We start from the raw sequence: 17,794 nt of genomic DNA, 5'->3' as shown, positions 1-17,794 counted from the left end.
TTTGAAATGTGACTATATGAAAAAAGTTATTTTTGGGACATTGAAGAATTTATTCTTAAATCTTCCTTAATTCATCTTCCTACAACATATCCCACCTTTCCTTTCTTTTTCTGCACATTTTAAAAAGGCTAACATCCAGATTCTATCTTTTGTCATTTTACATGGATTTTGATGGATTTAATTTGGCTTGGCAGTGGTACAGGAGGATGAATGCTGCAGTAGTCTGTTGCTGAAACAATGCCAATAATATCTGTATAAAGCAAATGAGACAGCACTGTCCAGTTTACATGTTTAGCTTTCTAAAGGTGCTGGCCCTGTGCTATGCCCATGTGATTAGACTTCTACCATATTTTTTATGATTGAATTGCACATCTTCCACTATGCAATTACACAAGTATGGACAGTGAGTTGCAGTAGTAGACAAACTCTCACTAACTGGAACTCTGTGGTGACGTATTTATGATTTGTTTTTTGTGTTTTAAGAAAACAACCAGATTCAGGTGAGAAAGTAATGACATCTGACTGAGTTGCCCATAGCAACTCAATATTCAATTAGAATAATTGAGTTGATCAATATGGATCAAATTATACTTATTAGATTAAAGAGTCTGTGATTTGATGTTAACTTTGCTATTTCGCTGACAGCAAAAAGGAAAGAGAGGAGGATAACGAGGAGAGAAGGGGATGGAGCAGGATGGAGTCAGCAGAAACAGCACTGGGCATATGGTGCTGGATAAATGTCACATTCAGTTTAGGAGCTGACCCCCCGCATTAAAGCCTGTTCCTAGAATCGCCCCACGTTTAGGAAGAAAATACGAATGCCCAGTAAAAAGAAAATTGTCCCATATTGACCAAAATAAATAAATAAACCAACTAGAAAGAAAAACTTGCATCATATACTGGTTCTTGGCTGCCCTAAAAAAATCAACGTCGGTCATATAAAAACTCTGGTACTGGTCGATCTCTAGCCAGCACACGTTCCAAAACAATTTTGAAACTTCTTTTAAAAGATCACGAGAACAGGAAGAGATTTTCATTTCCCATGTAGGAAAAAATATTAAAGGTGCTGTACACTGTGTTTTTCAGCTGATAACCCAGGTGCTTGTTCGGTCAGTGGCCTAGTTGAAAGGTTTAGTAGGCCATATTTTTGTCTTCCGAATACCAGACCCAGGAAGAGACAAAGGAGAACCATCATTTGCATGTGAGGACGGTGCAGGAAAAAACAAATTTGACACATTTCTTCGGCATAAAGCGATCATGTCTATTGACGGAAACATTAGAACACCTTCACTGTTTCTGAGTACGCACCAGTTTTTCTTCATTCTTTATTAAGGCACCATCCCCAGAGAACCTGCTTTGTGTTTTCAGGTTTTCACAAAGAAGTACTTCAGTTTGAGTGAATCAATACATTAATTACACACTTGTCATACAAGGGCACAGACAAAACCAACAGCCCCCATCAGCTCCACAAAACTACACTGATCACAGAACTATAGGTGGAAATGCACGTGAAGATTAGGTCCTTATGTTTATTGCCACTCATTGGGTCATCAGTACCTCAAGGTGATCACCTACCTTGAGACACATTCTAATGACTTTTAAAAATGACTTTTAAAGACATAGTGGAATTGGTGACTGGCAGGGCCGATTCTAGGATCAGACTCTTAGGGGTCTCAGCCCCCGAGGAGGATGTGGTACTTATATAGGGCCCTACGCTCTGTCTCCATCACTGTCCTCCTCTCGCCTTCTCTGTGCTGTCAACCAAATAGCAAACCTAACATCCAGTCACACAATCTGTCAGCTAATGAAAGGAAAAATTGAATCATACAGACTTATATTACTTTAATTGAATACTGAGTTGTTATGGGTAATGTAGTCAGGTAGTGTTATTTTACCTCACTTTCTCACCTGAACCTGAGTGTTTTCTTTAAAAAAAATCCTACCTTTAATGTAAATATAAAACTTTAAAAGCCAAAATTTATGAATGTTTATCTATATCCCAATCTCACTTTATTTATAGATCACTGTATAAAACAACACTAGGCTGATCCTAAGTGCTTCACATACAGCAAGAAAACAAAAACGCATACAATTATTTGTTTTAACCCCAAAAAACCAGGTAAACATACTTGAAAAAATTAGTAGCATTAAGCAGCATTAGTAATATTAGTAATTTCAATCTTATTCAATAAATAATTAGTAAATAGAAATTAATTTAAACATATTTAATAAAAATCTTAATTTTAACCAAACATTTTAATTAACTTCAGCCAGGAAGTATGTGGAAAGTATCAATTACATCAACTCACGATTTACTATATTATTAGTAAATGCAAAACATTGTAACTACTGGTTTTAACACAATGAACTTAATGTTTTTTAATTATATTTGAATATTTTTGTGTGTTTTATTCAAAACGTACAGCAATTAAAATCTATTTTAAGTGCTGTGATTCCGTTATGGATCACTTTGTTGCCTCATTTTTAAATCAGATTATTTTGGGTGAATTCCCTGCAGCTGTCCCCAGCAGAGTGGAATTATGACACTGGCAATGTGGAGCGGCTTTGCCATGGAGGAATGGCGACATCAGCTGGAGGGGGCTGAGGCCAAGGCCCCTGCAGGACTTCTACATCCTTTGGAGCAGGGGTCACCAACCCTAGTCCTCGAGGCCCGCTGTCCTACTTGTTTTCCACATATCCCTGCCCTACACCCTGCTGATTACCTGGGTCAGGTTTGTTTAGCCAATCGGAAACAAGAAGAGCAGCGATAGTTGAAAAACCAGCAGGGCAGTGGGCCTTGAGGACCAGGGTTGGTGACCCCTGCTTTGGAGATCACTCTCCACCCTTGGTCCCATCTCGTTCTGGACTAATCCGATCTGTAAGAAATGGTAAACAGTCTTACCCAGTACTCACACCACTCACACACCAATAGGAGTCTCTCTCTCTCTCTCACTCACCTGGACGGGCCAGTGGGAGAAACCTGGGGCTCTTGCTCGAAGACACTTTAACATGAACTAGAGAATCCAGGGATCAAACCACCGACCAGTTAGTTCAGTTTGTGCTGTTCATTTTGAACTGTTTTGACAAGGAGCAGAAAGTGTGTGATAATTCAATGCTGTTTGTGCTGCTGTTGAATATTATTGCTTAATATTGACAAGTGGTCCTATTCTTTTTATCCAACCCATGTATAGACATGGGGCTGGGTTAAATACAGGCCAACAGCAGAATAAACTCCAGCCTCTTAAACGATCGTTCTGATGAATCAACAGCTAAAACTGTTTGAACAAACACTGATCACCTTCATGAAGGAGAATTTAACTCCGGACTGCTGGATTAAAGTTAAATTAAGTTATGAATATGTCAGATAAAATAAATTATTAAATACATACTAACGTTAAGTTAATCAAGTGCAACGATCTCAAAATTTTAATTAAGTTAGATTTACTTTCCATCACTTTCATTTTTGAAATGGTGCAACGTCAGTGAGACCCTTTCAGAGTAAACTATCAGACTGGGAAACAGATCCATGATCTCTTTTATTGTAACCAATAGGATTTAACTTTTACAGTGCATTTCTTTACAACAATTAATTATTAAGTGACAGGTTTTAGCCACCACTACGAATCAGATAACTATGTAGGTTACATTTCTGTGTTCCTCTTTAAGATTTTGACTTCATGGACACCTTGAGAAAAGTCCCAAACATTAGATGATGAATAATCGCACAGATCATTTAACTAATTCATTGACATCTCATCATCCACTGAAACAGTTAGCCTCATTACCAAACCGAACCATCTGTTAGTTTGTGTTTGTGTCAGTGTTATTAAGCAGCTATTTGTACCATTACAACATACAGGGAAGTGGCCCATTAGAAACCTGCTGCCAACCATAAGAAAAAAAAAAAGGCTTTAAAAATAGACAAAACAAAATATGGCACTATTGTCTCAAGGAACAACCATTAGACACAAACATTTTTAAAAGGGACTGTGGCCAAACTCCTCTAAACAGAATGAGAAACCCCAAGCACTTTGTTCAGTCTTATCCCGAGCACTTTTGCCACCCACAACGTGAGGAGTCATCAGCCAGATGGAGGTCAAGCTTCATGTGGACATTAAGTCACTCATTCACAAGCATCACAACAGAAACCTTTAGCAAAACCCAACATCAGAGAATGCCAACAGTACCTGCAAATGAGTTTTTCACGACGACGTTACAGAAATGTGCAGTTCCAGCATTAGGTTCTCTTCCTCTTGACATCTCTAGCACACATCTCACAACACGATGCACAGCTTTGCGTCAGTCTGTCCATATGCATCTCTCAGAATGTCTATAATGATGCAACATGGCCATACTGCAAAAAAGCATTGATAAGGACAGAACCACATTGACTGTGCATATCCATAATAGCACATTGCAGCAATGAACACATATGTACGACCCACCAAATGCACAAGAACGTAATCTCAGTCCAGTTACCCATTACATATTACATTCAGGCTCTACGAAAAAATGCAATGGCAAAGTAAACAGCAGATTTCTCCCTTTTGCTCTGTTTGGTCTTAAATTCCCTCAAATACACAACAGCTAGTAGTGCACAAAATAAGAATATAAAATTAGACTTTTAGATACCGTAGCAGCAATTCCTTTCTTTTAAAGTTGAAAGCCTCCAGTGTTACAGATAAAGGCTTTAAAGTCCCCGACACGTGGAAGGGTGAGCGATTGTCCTCTGAACTGCGAGACAGTGTCTGTAAAGAAGGTGCCAGTGTTTGGTACTAAAATGTAGGCAACTCTGCTCGGGTGGTCAGGTTGGAGATGTGTCTCAGACAGGGCGCCACTAGAGGACTGGACAGTTTGGAGGCAGCAGGATGCTGCAGCGCTCCAGGTTGAAAATGTCTTTGAACAGAAGGGGCTTGTTCTGTAGGAAAACCTCTCGTGCTGACACACCTCCACCTCAGACTCAGACCTTTTCTACCTCTGGCTCTCATACAGTCTCACAGTACGTCTCCATTTTTAAGCCAAGCCACCTTGAGTGTAACAATTCCTCCTCACCTCTCCCCCCACCACCCAACCAAAATCACAGTAGGTCGGGGTTACAATGGGACACTCAGCTCATCAGTCCAAAGCAAGTAGGACAAAGCCTGCGTGGGCTGTGCTACACGGTGCTTCTCTCAGCTGGAGGCTGTGGCGATGGCCTTCTTGAACTGTTGGCAGCGGATCTCGCGGGTGCGGGACTCAAGGAGCAGGTCGTAGCAGGTGTTGCAGACCAGCACTGGGTCATACAGCTGCTGGTCTGGGATGGGCAGCTTCAGATGACAACAGTCTTTACAGAACACATTGCCACAGTTCCTGAAAATGCACACAGAAATTCAGATTCTTTTTAGATAGAGGATTTCATTCATCCTGAACAGAAACTGCTTCACATACATCACAAACACAACTGTGATATATGACAAGTAATTAAAAGAGCAAATTAAACATCTAAAATAATCTACACAAAACTATGACATAAAAACTGAACAGAGTACAGATACAAGTAATATATACTACACAATCGAGGTTGTGTATTGTAGTTATAGTAATTACCTTAATTTAAATAATTATACAAATGCACAATTAAATTGCCTTCCCTCTCCAAAGTATATGTTCAAACAGTGTTTCAGGGAAATCTGCATGAAACTCAAACAGCAAGAGGGGCTTGTACACTTCCCACTTAATTTTTTGAGGCAGGTCAATTATCAAATCTCAGTCTATAAGAAACTTTCCTTCATGCTTAGTCAGTAATGTCAAGGAATATAATATCTATACTTAACCGTTTAGTCAACATGGGACATTTTTCTCTTTAAAACACACATACAAAAATAATCCAAATCTGAGCTAGTCAGTTCTTCAGATCTACCAGAAGAGGGGTGCTGGCTTGAGGCGTTTCCAACAGTATGTACTTGCATCCACATCTATTCAGTCACTGTGTTTGTGAACAAACCTCCATAAACTCTTTGATATTTCACCCCCAACCTGTGCCATTATCAATTACTAGTCTCTAGTCTGTGAAATATTAGACTCATTGTGTTCTGTGTTGATTAATGAAGGAAAACCACAGTGAAGCCCCACCTGCAGTGGTGACGTCTCTTGGCTATCCAGAACTCACAGTCACAGTTGAAACAATGGGAGGCCATGTGGTCGGGCACCCACCTTGTGACCTACACACACAGACACACACAGACACACACAGACACACACAGACACACACAGACACACACAGACACACACAGACACACACAGACACACACAGACACACACAGACACACACAGACACACACAGACACACACATTGCAAGAAGATTGTGCATTAAGAAGAGGTGCCCCTAGCCAATCAGGTGAGGAGAAGGAAAGAGGGTGTGGGAGACAGTATAGATCATTACAGGGTGACTATAAGGATTTAAAAGGATGCTGACCTCTGTGTCCTTGCGCTCCACTCTGTCCCAGCTTCCCTCAGACAGACGGTCTTCACTGTGGGTGGACAGAGAATCCTCATCGTTGCTGTTGTCTGACTCCCGCAGACATGTCTGGCAGAGTGATTAAAGATTGGCAGACAGTCAGGAATAATAGAAGAGAAACACTTGGATAGTCAGAGAGAATCAAAATCAAAAAAAAGAAAACTTCTCGTCTGCCATTAACGTCACAGCCCCACCTCCCAAAACAAAAAACAAAACACTCACAATGTCATCCTCATAGTCAATGTCTGGCTCTGATGGAGGGGTGCCGTACTCTTTACTCTCCAGCCTCATCTGCAGCTGTCGGACCTGCTGCCGCAGGACCTCCACCTCCTGCTTGTAACCCGCCTCGATCTGCCGCAGTCTCTGCTGCACGGCATCCATTGGCACTGGCAGCCCGTCGTCGTCAAGGTAAGCAGGAGCCTGTGGTGGGGGAGGAGAGCTAGAAGCAGAGGGTGAGGAGTACGACACTGGCTGAAGCTGATGGCCTGCCAGGGAGTAGCTGTTGAGAGCAGAGGTAGCGGGTCCAAACAGGCCATTGTAGCCTGCATTCCTGGCAGAAGACAGCCATCCAGACTGCAGGGGGCTGCTGGGACAACAAAGAGCTTCTCTACGGCAGCACTGGGATCCGTTGGTGATGGCGAAGCCCTGGGAACGCAGCACCTTACTGGCAAGCCGGCGACTCTGGTAAGTGTTGGCTTGCAAGGTCCGGGTGACACCAGCATGATTGGCACTGCTGCAGGCGGACTGGACCAAGCCCTGGACACTCTCCCAGCGGGAGCCGAGGAAAGAGAGCTGGCTCTGGGAGTTCATTTGGTGAGGTGTTATCACTGTTAACATGCGCTCTCTTCCTTTACCTGTATCTATCCTAATATCCTCTTTCTCTTTCTGGGGCTGTGACTCATTGTGATGCTGGGCAAGATCCTGGCTCTCCATGTGCAGCACGGCAGAGGGACGTTCTCCCTCATCTGTGAGAGTTTCAGTGGAGTCCTCCATGGGTAGGAGTGGTGTTAGCTGCTTCAGAGCCAACAGGCCTGCAGATTCTGGGAGGAGGTTTGCTTGGCTGTCAGTGTAGCCATTAAGTTGCGAGGTGGGTGTGGTGACTGCAGGTTGAGTGCTATTGCATGGGAGAGGCAAACATGGCTCTGATTCATGAGTGGGTGATGTGGTATTGTCAGCAGTCCTACAAGGGCTCTCAGCCTCCACAAGAGGTGTTGGGAGTGGAGGATTTGGGATCTGAGGTGAAGCCTGTTGGAGCACAGGAGTAGGGGAGGGAGTGTGAGCAAGTGTGACGTCCTTACTGACAGGTACAGGAGGAAGGGGAAGAGACGGCAGGGGCTGTGTGGTGAGACAGGGCTCCTCCATTGTGTCTTCACAGGTCTCTCCACCTGGGACACTCTCTGTGGCCATGGCAGAGCTTTGATGTAGAGGTCCCCCTTCACTGCTGTCCAGTCCAGTGTGAGGTATGACCACCTCAGAGCAGTCTGCAGCGGTTTCTTCCATGGTGGGTGAGGGGTCGAGGGCAGAGCGTCCATCCTGGCAGTGCTTATTGAGATTAGGGTCACTGGATGTACGAGTCAGGGGCACCCCATTCTCAAGAGCTGACAGCAGGTTGTCCATGGAGCGTGTCTTGGGAAGTCTGAATGAGAAATGAGAATTAATTTTTTTCTTATGTGCATGACATCTGCTTGGGCCTCTAGAGGGCAGTCTTACTCTCTAATGTGTGGATTTGGAATTGGTGTAAATCTCTGCTCAGGCACTGCTAAGAACAGTAGAGATACAGAAAAACAAATCAGATTTGCATTAAACAGCCGAACCTGTCCAGGGAACGGGAAGTGAGTTCATCTCCTGCGATGCTTGGAGGGAGGTACAGCTCCACAGAATCATCCACAGCAGTGCAAGGGGAGGAGGTGGGCAGGTAAACAGCTGTCCATAGCTGTAACGCACGAGTGTGGCAGACTGGCTGCAGCACCTGGCAACCAAACAAGTGATGAGGACAATCCAAGAAGGTCAATATACAATTAAAACCACATCTATTAGTCCATCAGAGCTAAAATATCATCACTCCTGTGCTTAGACAGCATGGAGCAGAAAGGGTGGCAGAGAAAGTGGGACAGATTTAATCTTCTACTTTAAATCATGATCAAAAAGACAGTTTGGACATTATAGTTAAAAATGGAGTCATGAGATCTATTAATCATTCATAAAGCTAGTTATTCTGCTCTGGATTTAAGAAGACTGGAGAGCTGCTCTTTTACACTATGATCCTAAAATATCACCATCCTATTCAGCAAGTCACCTTGCCCTCAGTACCTGAAAGCCTCAGTCACAGTCCATTTAAATGCTAGCTCTACTATTAAGGCATAAATAATACTGGAAGAACTGGCGGGTACCATATCATGACTGGGGATGTAGAGGAAGTTCTGGAAATTCTTGTTTCCTGTGCGGAGCAGGGACCAGACAGAGCAGGTGCGTTTGTAGATGTTCCTCACCTCCCTCTCATGAGCATTGTTGCACAGAAACGTGCCATAAAGACATGAGTATGTGTGCTGCACCAACTTGACCTGGACATGTGAGGAGAACAAAAATGGTTCACTGCAAAAAGATTAACTTGGTTTCATGTGTGCTCCATGTAATGCCTCATACGACCTCCCACGTCTGAGACAGTCATAAGAAAATATATATAATCACACAGACAGAAGTATGACCACCCACCAGGAAGGCCTCGTTGAACTCAAACAGGCAGGGGAACTGTTTGAGCAGCTGGTGAACACAGTCCAGCCACTGCAGGAAGACTGGACACTGCTCGCTCACATCATCAGCATTCTCTTGATGGCCACACCGGTCCCCAAACTTATGACCATAGTCCAACCACTCTGTCTCTACAAGCACCTGGAATCCCTGTGGATAACATCAGTAGTGAAAGCTATATTTTAATACAGGCCTGTCTTAAAAAAACAAAAGGGACTAACCCCAAACAGACTCTCACCTCTAATGTCCTGTAATAGGGGTCTAGCAGTATCTTGGCAAGGGCTACAATCTGTGGTGTGCGATCCCAGCCATCAGAACAGTGCACAAGGACAGGACGACCTTCCCTCTCCACTGCTGAACAGACCAGAGTGGCTGCCTTCAGCATGACAGACAGGTGCTGCAGCCAGCGGGTGCTCTCAAGAGCCGACAGCCAGCTAGAATGACCAGAGGGGAGTGATTAGATACTTTCAAATGTATACACCACAGGCCTCAGCTGATGAAGTGATGTACAGCCCAGGTACTGTATGAACTAGTCAGGTTAATATGACTGTTAGGGTTAAGCAGAGACATACTGTACATCTCTGGAGGCCTCCCTGCATCATTACGTACCAACAACATGCTACACAGCACACAGTGACATCACAGAAGTTGGGTTAACCTATATACTGCACATTTACCTACACATGTAATGGACACAGACAACCTCACATATGTGAACACGTAAGGAAAACACATACAATTGTCCCACTGAAAATGTAAATGTAAACACCAGATCAAATGGAAACACATGACACACATATGCACTGTTGGTGTGTACAGAAAGTTGGCCAACCCAGCAGGAATGAGCCATTAAACGGGGAGGAGGCACAAACAAGGACAGAGCTGCTTGCTGAGAAAGGTCAAAGAGATCGACTTACTTTCCTGGATCCGGGATCTGGCTGCAGACGGCCCTCAGAGCCTGGAAGCTGTTTCGGATGGCGTGGATGTTGGCCATTCCCATGAACATCACCTCACAGTTGGGGTAGTACTCTAAACACAAACAAACATAAACAAAGCTTAGTTTGCAAGACACAGCAGCATCACATATTCAAATGGTAGTGTTATCTCAAACATGCATAATAACCATTTATATCTTCATATGGATTCTGTCACCAGTGAAAGTCACTGTGTGCAGTAATCCTTTCTATTTTGTTTACTGAATATCACATGTCAAACTGGACTGACACTGTTCAGAATAAGGACACTGAAATCTAGAACAGGGCAGTGTTTACTTAAACCATTGGATGACAAAAAAGCAACACACACAAAACTTGGTATTTATAACATTAGGACTGATTTAAAGTTGTGTCAGTAGCTAAATACAAGACGCTTTAGCTGCTCAATTGAATTTCTTTAACTAGTTGCTACCTTTCCACTGGCTTTTTCAGAAAAGACTATTAAGCTCCACAGAGGTGAGAGGAACTGTGGTTATATGCTACAGTAGATTTTTTTTGTGCCTATGTCATTTTGAGCCAAAGCCTTCACATAAGTCTTGATTCAGTCGTAATGTAAAAATAGTTTTGTGCAGTTATGTTGAATAAATGAAACAAAATCAGAAGCAAACAAGTTGTAATCGCACTCCAGAGGGAGCATTTTGTCATCGCATGACAAAGTATTATAGGTGCTAATGAAAATGTGATGAATTGATGTTGACAAACACAATGTCAGTTGACTGGACATTTCACATGTTACTAAAATTAGATTCATTGAATTGTTAAAGACTTTAACTGTCTGACCACACTAACCTTCACATTCGCAGCCTCCGCCCTTGGCTCGATTCGCCACTGCAGCAGTGTAAGATCGAGCATCCAGAATCAGAAGCTTCTGTGGCACAGTGTTGTCATCGCAGCCAGAGCCGCCTGTTAGCGAGGAGTCTGGAGACACAGAGAGTGGGAGGGTGAAGAGAAGACTTTTGTTGTTATGAGAGGACAGTGTTACAGTACTTGAACTGCTGGGGATAGGTAAAGAACGTTTGGGGAAAAAAGGAAGGAAAGAGAGAATTGCCAGGGACATGATTAAGAGAAACTGTTTATGAACTAACACAAATCAATCTCTCTCCCTGATAACACAATCACAGTGTTGTTATCAAGCTTTCAACAGTTGCCACTGAGAAAGACAAGTAATTACTCTGAGGCTGCAGCTGAACTAACTCTCTGCACCCATGATGTGCTGTCACTCACTTTCCAGCCTGTTGCTCTTCACAATGATGTTAAGGCCCCTCTCACACTTCTCTGTCAAAGTACTTTGTCATTTTCTACAACGTACTGGCATTATGATGTAGAAACAGAATAAAGCTGGACTGACAGTTATCCTACTTGGATATGTCTTGAATGAATGAATACATTCATTAATTAACATTGTATTTACTACTTCTTAAAACAGAACGTGTAAGAAATGTAATAATAAAAGCATGTAACTAATTGCTAGCTTGGCTACTACTGTATAAATTGTTGACAATCTATTTGTTGAACATGACCACTGTATGTAGCCATACCTGAATTATTATTGTGTATTGTTGGTAATTAATCTTAGCATTAACATCTCTAGGCAGTCCACTTTAAAAGTAGGAAAAATTAACGTCATGTATATTAGGACATTTACATAAATTAGAAGCCCAGGTCTGAAAGCATGTTGAGAACTACAGCAAACATAAATCAAATAGCTTTACCAAAATCACTATCCGAAGAATCAGGAGCTTCCCCCCGCTGTCGGCAGGCTGGAGGTCCACAGGTACCCCTGGCTCCGGCATCCATCTGACAGGCCTTGGCGATTGAGGTGACCAGATACTCATCATCTGTGTTCCTCCAGCCCCACCAGCTGATCTCTGGCTGGCTGCACCGGGCGATCACTGCCCCGTTTCTCTGGTGCCTGCATTTAAAGGTTAGAGTTAATAAACACAAATATAGATTTAAATTTAAAAGACATGCTGCTGCGCATAATGGAGAAAACATGCTACCTGTAGACCACCACTGGGATCCTCTTCCAGGATCTGAAGGAAGCCACACTCTCCAACTCTTTGTCAGTGATCCATATTGGGACCAAAAGTTTCTGTGGATAGCTGGAGCAGAGCCTGTGGACAGGAAGGACAGAGACACAAAGTTATTAGAGGAAGAGTAACAGCAGATTATAATGCTATAATACTACCATACATTAGGGCTGACTTCAGAGAACTGTGTAAGCAACAAGAATTTTAAATGAGACAAGTTGGAATTGTGCTTCTAGCCGCCGCGCCACACACACACACACACACACACACACACACACACACACACACACACACACACACACACACACACACACACACACACACACTGATGTGAGACAAATAATTGTGTTTTCAGGGTCACTGCTGCATCAATAACTCTGGCAAAGAACCAAATCATTGTGCCACTACCCAGCTCCATCTATCTCTGTTCTCCTCCTCCTCTCCCACGATACTTTTCTCAATTTTTATTCACCTGCTGACTGTCTGAGGAGGGAGGACGAAGCAGACACAATGTGTGATTGTGTTTGTGCGTGACAGAGGAAAGTGAAATGCTGTGCTGAGTCATGGGCCTCAGCAGGCTGTCGCTTGTTTAATTAGCCAGTTGTCCTGTATGTCTGGCTCCCTCAGCATGATGTGCTCTCCTGGGCCTTCTGAGCAGACTGACCTTTTTTTTGGTAGCCCAGACAGCAAAAGAGACACAAGAGTCTGAGGTACAGACACGGTACACCATTTCTGCTTGGTGCAGTGTTTCGGCTTGAGTGGGTGGTACAGTGTTATTTATGGGTGTGTGTGAGAGAGAGAGACTGAACTTGGAGAGAATAACGATGGCAAATCTATCAGTATATATGAAGGCATTTAAAGGAATGGCCCAGTGAAAATCTAGTATTATATACAGTATATGAAAAGAAGGACAATTCAGAAACATTGTCAGCTGTAATCACCGTGGATTCATTGTGGCAACACAGACCCAAGGCAGAAATATCACAACAGGTATTCCATGTGTTCAGTGTTGATCTGATAAACTGATAAATGAACTACTTATAGTAAAGCTTCAGTGCTAATGGGGAGCCAGCTGCTTACAGTGGTGGTAGTGTTTTTAGTGATTTATTGGTAGAGTGTAGATTGTTTGGAACATATTCAACATATACATTATTGGAAGAGAAAATGGATTATTCTGCAGACGTGGTTTGGAAATGCCTATGAGCATTTTCATACAAAGTGATTCATGATTCAAGTGTTTATGAATAAAATATATTATTATTATTATTGATGTTGACACTTTTTTGTCATGAATCACCATAACAAACACCTAAGCTAGGGGTTTCACTATGGGGGCTCCCCATCAAAATAGAGACTGTAGACTGTTTTGAGCCATTGGCTGTTCCTTTTTGCTTAGTATGTGTGTAAAGACAAATACCTCTGGAAGACTGATAATGAAGACAACTTAAAAACCTTCGATTATCAGGCAAATTCTGGAGTGCGATTCACCATAAATTCAAAACTCCTATTATCAACAGTGCTGAGATAGTCTGGCCAGCCAGACCCAGTCCATTTTAGCAAAAGAATGTGGGTCTGGACCTCCTGCAACAGAGGTTTTTCCTCTGACATTTTTTTCCCTCAGAACTGGTGATAACACCATGTGTTCTCATGTTTTTACAATAAAAACAACAACTAGTGTGTGGTGGTGTTTCTACACTACCGCAAGTCATTTGCTTGCGTCATACCATTTGTTTCTCTGATTGGGTTATTCTGGCTGGCCAGGCTAATGCTGAGACGCAACAAACACACAAACTGTACAGTTTGACAGCACTTTGGATACAGTCCTGCTTAAATGCAGCTTTACTTTACTACTCTCAATGCTCTTTGAAACCTCACTTTCTAAAACGTAATGAGCATGACAGAGTGTTTGATATATCTGCTACAATAGAAGTGCTGTTTTTTATGGTGACGGTTTGGGAACATACTTGTAGTTGCAGTTTATGTCTGACACTCTCCAGATGTTCTGTGTGTCAAAGCCCATCCTTCTGACCTCCATTTCTGTTCTCTGACGCACATGATCACCTGCACACAGAGCATAGAGGATTATTTTAGGATGTTAATTAAAAAAAAAAAAAAAAACAACCCCAGAGACATAACTGCTCTTAAGTCAGTTAAAGTCAGTCTTTAGTGTGGACCTGGGCGACAGAGATGAACATGCTGGTCCTCGTCGTCAGCGCTTCCTCCCAGACACCACGCATGATAGGCCAAGGCAAACAGGTCCTCCAGCCGAGACGGGTGGGCTATGGCTCGGTTCAGACGCTTCACCCACTCCTGACACTGCTTGAACGTCGCAAAGTGGCATCTGTAAAGATCAGTAGGATACATCAACAAAATATCTCCTTACAACTTCATGCACTGGCATTTGGGAGAAAAGACACCAGGATGGCATATTTGCAATTATAAATTCTATATAAAACAGCAGAGATGTCACAGATTTTATGAGCTGTAGCCAATAAATGGTTCATGAGTTTTCATGACTGATAAGAACCAATGACATCACAAATGAATTGAAATATCTGCTGCCTGACTAATCAATTTACTGAATAACGAACTCAGCACTAGAGCACACTATAGGGTTGGAAAAATCTTATCATGCTATCACATATTTATACTAACAGAAAAATTTTAAACAAAAAGCAGAAATGAAAACTTCCATTTTCCATCTTTGAATCATCACTGATGCTAAGTTTGTTTTTTCTTTTCTTCTTCTTCTTTTCCTTTCGGCTGCTCCCTTCAGGGGTCGCCACAGCCAATCATCCGCCTCCATTCAACTCTATCCTCTGTATCCTCCTCATCCACAACAACTATCCTCATGTCCTCCTTCACTACATCCAAGAACCTCCTCTTTGGTCTTCCCCTAGGCCTCTTTCCTGACAGTTCTAACCTCAGCATCCTTCGGTTCCAATCCTATTTATCGGACAGATTCAAGTTTGTTCATGTCCATGATGAACCTTCCATGTGCACAAAAGTTAGTTATGGAGTTCCACAAGGCTCTGTGCTAGGACCGATTCTGTTCACCTTGTACATGCTTCATTTAGGCAATGTTATTAGGAAGCACTCTATTAATTACCACTGCTATGCAGATGACACTCAGCTGTATCTATCTATGAAACCTGTTAACACAAACCAGTTAACCAGACTTCAAGCGTGTCTAACTGACATAAAGGCCTGGATGACCGGTAACTTTCTACTTTTAAATTCAGAGAAAACAGACGTTATTGTATTTGGGCCTAAAAACCTCAGAAATAGCTTTTCTAAAATTATAGTTACTTTGGATGGCATAGCCCTGGCCTCCAGCACTACTGTGAAAAGCCTTGGAGTTATCTTTGACCAGGACATGTCCTTTAACTCACACATAAATCAAATCTCTAGAACTGCATTCTTTCACCTGCACAACATTGCCAAAATTAGGAACATCCTGTCTCAAAATGATGCAGAAAAACTAGTCCATGCATTCATTACCTCAAGGCTAGATTACTGTAACTCATTACTAACTGGATGTTCCAGTAACACCATTAAAAGCCTCCAGTTAATCCAGAATTCTGCATCCAGAGTCCTAACAGGAACTAGCAAGAGAGATCATATTTCTCCTATATTAGCTTCTCTGCATTGTCTCCCTGTAAAATCCAGAATAGAATTTAAAATCCTTCTTCTCACATACAAAGAGTTTCCAAAAGTAAAATGGGAGGCAGAGCCTTTAGCTTTCACACGCCTCTCTTGTGGAACCAGCTCCCAGTCTGGGTTCAGGAGGCAGAAACACTCTGTACTTTTAAGGCTAGACTTAAAACCTTCCTTTTTGACAAAGCTTATAGTTAGAGCTGGTTCAGGTAACCCTGAAGCTCCCTTATGCTGCTATAGACCTAGACTGCCCGAGGACCATCGGTACACTGAGCTCCCCTACCCTAACCTTCCCTTCCCCTCTCCTCCCCCCTCACATGTATATTCCACCACTGAATGTCACTAACTTTGTGCTCTCTCTCTCCCCTAGTTTGTGCTCTCTCCCTCTCTCCGTACCTTCTGCAGGTGTCCCTGGTCCTGGTGCTGTATATTGCTGATGTGCAGTCACTGGTCCCACCAACCTGCAGTGTCTATTTGTTGTTTATTGTTGCTGTTCTTTTCTCTCTGCTCTATCCACTCACCCCAACCGGTCGAGGCAGACGGCCGCCCAAACTGAGCCTGGTTCTGCTGGAGGTTTTTTCTTCCGTTAAAGGGAGTTTTTCCTCTCCACTGTTGCCAAGTGCTTGCTCATAGGGTTTTAATTTTTTCTTTTCTTTTTTTTTTTGTTAAGTGCCTTGAGCTGATTGTATTGTGATTTGGCGCTATACAAATAAATGTATAAATGTATTCACTGTCCCTCCTCTGAACATGTCCAAACCATCTCAATCTGGCTTCCCTGGCTTTTTCTCCAAAACATCTAACATGAGCTGTCCCTCTGATGTTCTCATTCCTGATCCTATCCATCCTCGTCACTCCCAGAGAGAACCTCAACATCTTCAGCTCTGCTACCTCCAGCTCTGCCTCCTGTCTTTCTCTCAGTGCCACTGTCTCTAAACCATAAGTTTGTTTTTCTTTTAACATCTGAATACGCCCTATTTCCACCCTGGAGTTCATGGTACTTTAACAGGAGTAACCCTATTAAACTGAGTGAATATAAGACATCATATAATTCCACAGATGAGAGGATGGAAAATCCACCACAGGAATTATATTCCTGCAATTCTGTAAGGACTATTTTTACACCTTAAAAAACTGATTAGTGGCTTGGCGTGGTGTGTGGCATAAATTGGCTGCTCACAGCCAGACAGAATTTAACTACTGCATTGTTCATGCAAATGAGAAACAGTACTACATTTCCTCTGGTCAAAAGCATGAACTGCTTTTGACCTGTCCAGGGTGTACCCCTGCCTTCCACCCAAAGAGAGCTGGGACAGGCTCCAGCAGATCCCCGTAACCCTGCTTAAGGAATAAGCGGCTATAGATAATGGATAGAGGGATGAAATGCTTTCCTTACCTGACAACTTTGGAGTCTTTGCAGATGATGTGCAGCTGAAACATATCTCTGCTTTCAACACTCTCGATCAGCCTCAGAGGCACCTGTAGGGGGAGACAGAGGGCACGTGTGATCAGCCTGATGGCCCACTGTCACAGCATAAAGCACATCTGCAAAAAGGTTACCACCCCCTGGTCTAGTACAGACTGAATCCAGGCTAGACACAAATAACAGAGTTTTAACCTGCTTGTAGAGGAGAAGGCCTCTAGTATTTTAACTTTGTCATTAAGCCTCTGTCAAGCTACCATACAGCAGCTATAAAACTATTGGCTATTCTGCTGCTGAGCTTTTAAGTGATACCATGAACTGAGGTATTAATCAAGATGCCACCATGACTTACAGTCACCCACATAACTTTACTTTTAGACAAACCTTTAAAGAACAATGTGCAGATGACCACCTTGTATGACGAGAGAAAATAACTATTTCAACTAT

General features: G+C 42.7%; 1 protein-coding gene across 4 annotated transcripts in view; it reads right to left on the bottom strand.

Moving 5' to 3' along the window:
- Nucleotides 1–3,517: 3,517 nt before the first annotated feature.
- mtmr4 (myotubularin related protein 4) overlaps nucleotides 3,518–17,794 on the bottom strand; it is a 36,674-nt gene continuing 22,397 nt past the window's right edge. For 3 of the 4 annotated variants that reach the window (XM_026327946.1, XM_026327945.2, XM_026327943.1), the window contains 15 exons: nucleotides 17,321–17,403; nucleotides 14,445–14,611; nucleotides 14,235–14,331; nucleotides 12,241–12,354; nucleotides 11,953–12,152; nucleotides 11,030–11,158; nucleotides 10,163–10,274; nucleotides 9,484–9,679; nucleotides 9,210–9,395; nucleotides 8,888–9,058; nucleotides 8,312–8,466; nucleotides 6,720–8,133; nucleotides 6,456–6,566; nucleotides 6,112–6,200; nucleotides 5,172–5,349 (listed from right to left, as the gene is read on the bottom strand). In XM_026327946.1, the coding sequence (XP_026183731.1) occupies nucleotides 5,172–5,349; nucleotides 6,112–6,200; nucleotides 6,456–6,566; nucleotides 6,720–8,133; nucleotides 8,312–8,466; nucleotides 8,888–9,058; nucleotides 9,210–9,395; nucleotides 9,484–9,679; nucleotides 10,163–10,274; nucleotides 11,030–11,158; nucleotides 11,953–12,152; nucleotides 12,241–12,354; nucleotides 14,235–14,331; nucleotides 14,445–14,611; nucleotides 17,321–17,403 (3,402 nt within the window). Of the gene's footprint in view, nucleotides 5,350–6,111; nucleotides 6,201–6,455; nucleotides 6,567–6,719; nucleotides 8,134–8,311; nucleotides 8,467–8,887; nucleotides 9,059–9,209; nucleotides 9,396–9,483; nucleotides 9,680–10,162; nucleotides 10,275–11,029; nucleotides 11,159–11,952; nucleotides 12,153–12,240; nucleotides 12,355–14,234; nucleotides 14,332–14,444; nucleotides 14,612–17,320; nucleotides 17,404–17,794 lie in introns of all 4 variants that reach the window. The other variant, XM_026327944.1, reaches the window with a different exon arrangement.

The sequence above is a fragment of the Mastacembelus armatus genome, chromosome 14 (genome assembly GCF_900324485.2).
Source record: "Mastacembelus armatus chromosome 14, fMasArm1.2, whole genome shotgun sequence".
NCBI lineage: Eukaryota > Metazoa > Chordata > Actinopteri > Synbranchiformes > Mastacembelidae > Mastacembelus > Mastacembelus armatus.
Note: the sequence above shows the minus strand (reverse complement) of the source record. Positions and strands in the feature narration are given on the sequence as shown.